The sequence below is a fragment of the Topomyia yanbarensis genome, chromosome 3 (assembly GCF_030247195.1).
Source record: "Topomyia yanbarensis strain Yona2022 chromosome 3, ASM3024719v1, whole genome shotgun sequence".
Lineage (NCBI taxonomy): Eukaryota > Metazoa > Arthropoda > Insecta > Diptera > Culicidae > Topomyia > Topomyia yanbarensis.
Window position 1 is genome coordinate 294,250,581 of NC_080672.1, and position 7,379 is coordinate 294,257,959.

At 44.7% G+C, this 7,379-nt stretch overlaps 1 protein-coding gene across 1 annotated transcript; it reads left to right on the plus strand.

The window, feature by feature from the left end:
- The first annotated feature begins 1,177 nt into the window (after positions 1-1,177).
- LOC131688000 (uncharacterized) lies at positions 1,178-5,803 on the plus strand. Its single transcript, XM_058972123.1, has one exon. It carries the CDS (start codon positions 1,178-1,180, stop codon positions 5,801-5,803), a length of 4,626 nt encoding a protein of 1,541 aa, XP_058828106.1.
- Positions 5,804-7,379: the final 1,576 nt, after the last annotated feature.

The following is a 7,379-nucleotide window of genomic DNA, read 5'->3' on the forward strand; positions in this document are numbered from 1 at the left end:
GTCATAAGGTCTCTCTGGCACAACAACGCATATTCGTTATCAGTTTTAATGTTAGCAAGCGCCTCAAAACATCTCGTCATAAAATTTCTTTACGAGTACAAGTGCAACCTCCTTTTAAATAATTAATGCCCTCTCGCTTCACCAATCGTCTGATGATTTTCCTAGTCCATTTAACGAGCCAGTTTCTCCCTATCTCGGTGGAGTTGCATGATTTAAAAATCTTTACTCATTTTTGCTCGTAAAACATAACAGATGCATGTAGCAACGATCCTAGAAACGAACTTAGCAACGAACAGTAAACAATTGCTACCAACTTTACGAGCCTGATGGAAAGTTCGATCATCAAATTTTTTGGTCAAGGTCGCCAAAACTGAAGGGACCGTTCTTTCTTTTTTACTTCAAAAGATCTAGTATACGATGCACCATCGAATTTGGAGTACTTCTTCGTGAGTTGGTAGTCTCGATTAATCTCTGATTGTTACTACAAAGCCCCACAATTAATCTTCTTTACCCGTACCGTACAAGTAAACTAAACGTCAGCCAATAGGCAATGACTCATGAGAATGTCAAATCAAAGAATTATAAAAACGGTCTTAGCTTACGTCTTAGAATCTAGTGATCGATGGTGTTAAAACGGTAAATTTACTACTAAACTTAAAACTATTGAAATATTATACTACATCTAACTTATAGGCTACAAGTAAACTAAAATCTAGTGGTATTTAAAGACGGTATTTAAAGGTGATTTAAAGATATTTCGATATTGAATTGAGGTACAAAACGTGAATTACTTAAACTAAAACTTCATGAACTTACGATCTACTTAAAATTAATGCAGGTATTAAATAGCGGACTGTATTATTCTAATCGCCCTTAATATACTTGGTCTAGCCTTGAACACGACCAGATTAGAGGTAACATAAAACATGACACAGCAATCCTGTGAATAATCGCTAAAACCTAACCTAACTTACAGTGGCTAATACGTGGAGTAAACTACCAAGGAGGAAACAATTAGAAGCCTAAGAAGGCACTAAACGTAAGAATTTACCTATTCAACTAAATACTAACTAATGTAAATCTAAAATTTTAGGGATTTTATAATCCTCGTAGAATAAAGATTATAAAATCGGAAAGGCCGTGGTTTCTCTGCAACAACTTATAAAATCCGTTTAAAATGCCATCAAAGAAAGTTGGCAACAAATCGGCGAAGATTCCGCCGCCGACGAACGTGAGCTGCAATATGTACAATTCTCCGGACAATAGTCGAATGGTGCAGTGCGACGACTGCAACAAGTGGTATCACTACAGCTGTGTACATGTAGATGAAGGGATCGCTGATTACGACTGGTGCTGTGACGAATGCGTGACGAAAAAGTCCCAGCCAGCGGGAACTTCAACTCCAGTCTCCTCTAATGGGCAGGAGCTGGCTGTCACCATCGTAGATGAATCATTGACGGTCGCGCCAACAACAAAAGCTACTAACGTTGGTGATAACGCTCTATCTGCCACCGGGGCCACAGGGCCAACGCTACAATGTACGGATAATAGTGACAACGCAAAACTACGTCAAGAAATCGAAAAATTACGCTGCATGTTTCAGACACAGCGTACCAATTTTGAACATCAGATCAATATGCTAGAGGAGCAGAAAAACACATCGATGAACGAGCGGATCTACAAACTCCAAGCACAATGGAGTATGCGTGAGAATCAGCTACAAAAGGAGATCGCACTTCTCAAGCGAAAGCCTGACAATGTTGCTATAGAGACAAAGTCACAGAGTGAAACAAAGTCAATCGTGTCATCAAAACGAACGACAAAAGACCGTGAACGTCGTCTAATAGCTCTAAAAGAACGGCAAGCTTTGGAAATGAGACACCTTGAAGAACAACTCGTGCTGATGGAAGAATGCAGTAGTGAATACGAGTTCGCAAACGAAGAAGAGGAAAATATCAGCTGTAAGGAGAAAGTTGATAAATGGTTGGAGAACGGACCTCACCCCGATACTTCCATAGCTCCTACGCCGGTCTGCTCCGACATACTATCCGTTACTTCAAAGAGAAACACGAATAGCAACCGCAGTACGACCGGTAACTATTCTCAACACGCGCGGGCTCTCTCAAAAAACCAACTGGCTGCACGGCAAGCCGTATCTAAAGATCTACCAACCTTCTCCGGAGATCCTGAGGATTGGCCCCTATTTTTTGCCACATTCGAGAGTAGCACTGCAATGTGCGGGTATACCAACGAGGAGAACATATTTCGCCTAAGACGCTGTCTAAAAGACAAAGCCTTCGATGCAACGCGAAGCTTGCTGCTACACCCAGACAATGTGGGTACGGTGATGTCTACGCTGAAAACCTTGTTCGGGCGACCTAACCTTATCGTTGGGGCAATGATCCAGAAGATTCGAGACATACCACCACCGAGAATCGAAAAACTGAATACAATGATCAATTTCGGCGTATCAGTACAGAACTTATGCGCTACTATACAGGCCTGCGAGTTAGACGAGTATTACTACAACGTAACAATCCTTCAGGAACTAGAAGAAAAACTTCCACCAACAGTTAAACTTAGCTGGGCGCTAACCCGCAAACCTATTCGGAGAGTGAAACTCACAGATTTTAATGAATGGCTTAAAACAATCGTGGAAGCTGCTTGTGAAGTTACTACCCCGGACGTGGACATAGTCGGGAAAACAGAGAAGAAGAAGAATCAAGGATTTTTAAACGTTCACTCCAAGTGTCTGTCGGAAAGCCCGCGTGAGCCAGCGACAGATGATTGTATCGTCTGCAAATCGGATTGCGAGACCGTTGCCAGATGCAAACGTTTTTTGTCTATGAACGTAGATATGCGCTGGAAAGTATTAAGAGCCTGCAAACTTTGTCGTAGGTGCCTAAGAAAGCATTTCACGTCCTGCGACGCCAAAGATCCATGTGGGCAAAATGGTTGCACATTTTTACATCACAAATTGTTGCACAATGATACCAAGCACAGGGACGCAAGATTAGCGCCACCCTCTCCACTTACAGATTTAAATCAGTGTTGCAACATTCATCGCAGTGGCGTCGGTTCCGTATTCTTTCGGTACGTACCGGTTATTATAAAAGGAAAAGGGAAATCAATTGCAACGTTTGCGTTCCTTGATGATGGGTCATCATCAACCCTGATGGAACAAGAGCTTTACAACGAACTAGGCTTGGAAGGAACCCCCCAGCCACTCTGCCTGAATTGGACGGGTGGAACCAGTAGGTGGGAAAAGAACTCGGTTAAGCTTTCGGTCGACATATCAAGTGTGCACAGCCCTGATAAACAATATCGCCTATCCGGAGTTCATACAGTCGCAGAACTCAGACTACCAGAACAGACATTGTCGATCGAAGATCTGAGTCAGAGATATAAGCACCTCGAAGGACTTCCTATTCAATCATATTCCAGAATCGCTCCCAGAATATTAATCGGGATGAACAACTGTCGACTCGGGCATGTACTAGATAGTAGAGAAGGCAGAGATAACGAGCCTTCAGCAGCTAAAACTCGACTGGGTTGGATTGTATACGGTCCGTGCTTCAGCTCATCACAACCAAATACAATTATCGATCACGCCGTTCATCGTTCGTATCATATCTGTGCTTGTAACAAAGGCCATGACGAGGACTTACACGCAGCCGTTAAAGAGTACTTCGCTTTAGACAGTATAGGAATAATTTCACCCCGCAAAATTCTACAATCAAAGGAGGATGAGCGCGCCATACGTTTACTTGAACAGTGCACCACTCTAAAGAACGGAAGATACGAAAGCGGTCTTCTTTGGAAGTACAACGACGTCCGGCTTCCGAACTCCAGATCAATGGCACTCACGAGAACGAAATGTCTAGAGAAACGAATGGAACGTGAACCAGAACTAGCCAGTATGCTCAAATCTAAAATAAGCGAATATGAGGAGAAAGGTTATGTACGAAAGTTGACCTCTACAGAACTGAAAATTCATCGCAATCGAGTGTGGTATCTACCGGTTTTTCCGGTCGTCAACCCAAACAAACCAGGCAAGATTCGCATTGTCTGGGATGCAGCAGCGGAGGTCCGCGGAATATCTCTGAACTCGCAACTTTTGAAAGGACCCGACCTACTCAATTCTCTAGTTTCGGTACTGTATATGTTTCGAGAATATAAGATCGCCATTACAGCGGACATACGCGAGATGTTCCACCAAGTGAGAATGAACGAGAATGATCAACACTGCCAGAGATTTTTTTGGCCCGCCGAAGAACCCGGAGGCAAGCCTCATGAATATATTATGACCGTCCTGAGCTTCGGGGCAACCTGCTCCCCAGCCACAACCGAATACTGCATGAACCTTAATGCCCAGCGATTCGCCAAAGAATTCCCACGTGCTGTAGAGGCCATCACGAAACAGCACTATGTGGACGATATGCTGACGAGCGTGGAGGAAGTCGAACAGGCCGTTAAGCTGGCGAAAGAAGTCCGCCACATTCATTCTCACGCAGGATTCGAGATAAGAAACTGGCACTCAAATTCCGATCACCTACTGAACAAACTTGACGCTAAACCGCACGTCGAAACGAGCCTCAGCATAGATTCAGAGACTGCCATCGAAAAAATACTCGGCATGTGGTGGGATACGAAAACAGATTGCTTCACCTTCAAGCTTTCCCCACGACACGATGGCGACCTGCTCTCGGGACGAAAAATCCCAACGAAAAGAGAACTCCTTCGAACACTGATGACTATCTTCGACCCACTGGGACTGTTCGCCAATCTCCTAATGTATCTGAAAGTGCTTTTACAGGAAGTATGGAGATCCGGTGTGGGCTGGGACGAGAAGATTAGCGGCAATCTTCTGGATAAATGGAGAGTGTGGCTTCGAGTGCTTCCAGGCGTTCAATCAGTTGCGGTACCTAGGTGCTACCGCAAACATACCTCAGCGTCCGATGAAACGACTACAATCGAACTCCACACCTTCGTAGATGCGAGTGAGAGCGGCTACGCAGCGGTGTCGTATTTCAGGTTCGAAGAAGGCGATGAAATAGAATGCGCAATAGCAGGAGCGAAAACTCGCGTAGCACCGCTAAAGTTTGTGACTATTCCCCGACTAGAACTACAGGCAGCAGTACTGGGTGCTCGACTTGCTAAAAGCATCGTGGAGCATCATAAACGTCCGATCGTAAAGCGCTACTTTTATACAGACTCAAAGGATGTCATGCACTGGATTAACTCCGACCATCGTCGGTATAGCCAATTCGTAGCTGCACGCGTGAGCGAGATACTTGAGTCTACTACAACAACCGAATGGTACTGGATTTCGACCAAACTCAATGTTGCGGACGAAGGTACAAAGTGGCAAAAGCTTCCCGACCTCTCACCGAACAGTCGCTGGTTTAGGAGTCCAGAATTCTTGTGGACAAACAAGATAAACTGGCCAACCCACTGCAACAGCTTCGGATCGACGGATGAAGAACTTCGCCCTACCGTTCTCCACCACAACGCTTACGCGTCGATAATAGCGTGGGAACGCTTCTCGAAATGGAACCGATTGTTACGCTCGGCAGCATGGGTGCAACGATACGTATCAAATCTTCAACGGCAATCAAGAAGTGAGGGTCTCCAGTACGGTCCTCTGTCTCATGAAGAGCTGAAACGAGCAGAAATGTGCATCTACCGCCTGGCCCAGAAAGAAATGTTCCCCAAAGACTATTCACTGGCTTCACACCCTATCAAAGCAAATACACAAAAGCGTCTCAAAGAAAAAGTCAGCTGTCCAAACTACATCCCATAATGGACGAAAGCCAAGTTTTACGCATTCCAGGAAGAATAGACGAATGTAACTTTGTTGGCGATCTCGCTAAACGACCAATATTCTTGCCCCGGCAACACTACATAACAACACTTATAATTCGTGAGGTTCATAAGCTCTATCACCATCAAAATCATCAAACGGTTCTGAACGAACTGAAGCAGAAATACTATATTCCCAAAGTACGTACACAGTGCGATCGTGTTAGGCGAAACTGTCAATTTTGTAAAATACGAAATACAACGCCACAGCCACCAATGATGGGCAGTCTCCCTGCAGCCAGGTTAGCAGCCTACGCGAGACCTTTTTCGTATATAGGTATAGACTACTTTGGTCCACAAGAAGTACTAGTAGGGCGCCGTGTTGAAAAACGATGGGGTGTGCTAATAACATGCCTCACTGTGCGCGCCATACACATTGAAATAGCACACAGTCTTACGACGGACTCCTGTATCATGGCCATACGCAATTTCATGTCTAGAAGGGGAGTTCCGCTCTAAATTTATAGTGATCGAGGGACGAACTTCATCGGTGCAGATCGGGAGCTGAAAGAAATTTTGAAAACGGTTGACCAGGATCACATGGTGAGAAGTTTTACAACATGTTCTACGCGCTGGATCTTCAATCCACCTGCCTCTCCCCATATGGGAGGGAGTTGGGAACGACTGATACAGTCGGTCAAGAAAGGACTGGCGCAAATAAAGCCACGAAGACTGCCTACGGACGAGATTTATCGGAATATCCTAATGGAAGTTGAGATGGTCGTAAATTCTAGGCCATTGACATACGTTTCAGCCGACAATGAATCAGCACCAGCTCTAACACCAAACCATTTCCTCTTGGGAACATCGAATGGCGTTAAACCCTTCATCCTATTCGACGACGGCGCAGATTCCTTACGCAAAACCTGGAAAATGTCTCAAGTTTACGCAAATATCTTTTGGAAACGTTGGTTAACGGAATATCTTCCCAGTATCACGCGTAGAACTAAATGGTTCCAGCCGGTAAAACCTATTAAGACGGGATACATCGTAGTCATCGTGGACCCCGCATTACCAAGGAACTGCTGGCCCAAAGGTCGTGTGGTTTCCATTTCCCAATCGAAGGACGGGCAGGTACGAAGTGCTACAATCCAAACATCCGGAGGGTTGATGGAACGGCCCGCTGTAAAGATTGCAGTTCTGGACGTTGGACCAACATAGAGTAGGCTGCCTCCACGACAGCATACTGGGGGGGAGTGTTACTACAAAGCCCCTCGTCCACAATTAATCTTCTTTACGCGTACCGTACAAGTAAACTAAACGTCAGCCAATAGGCAATGACTCATGAGAATGTCAAATCAAAGAATTATAAAAACGGTCTTAGCTCCCAAATAACTGTGCAAAATTTGGGGTCGATTGGTGTTGACCCGGCGTAGCGCATTGCGTTTGAAATTTGTATGGAGATTAGTATGGGAAAACCTACTTTTTTGCATTTTTAATTCTACAGACTACAATTCTTTCTGTAGTATGCCAAAAAATAGAAGTGTAGTCCAGGATATGCTGAACAACTTTGCCGA

Bases quoted from the DNA above. Each gene is read 5' to 3' on its own strand.
- LOC131688000 (XM_058972123.1), top strand. From the start codon at position 1,178: ATGCCATCAAAGAAAGTTGGCAACAAATCGGCGAAGATTCCGCCGCCG.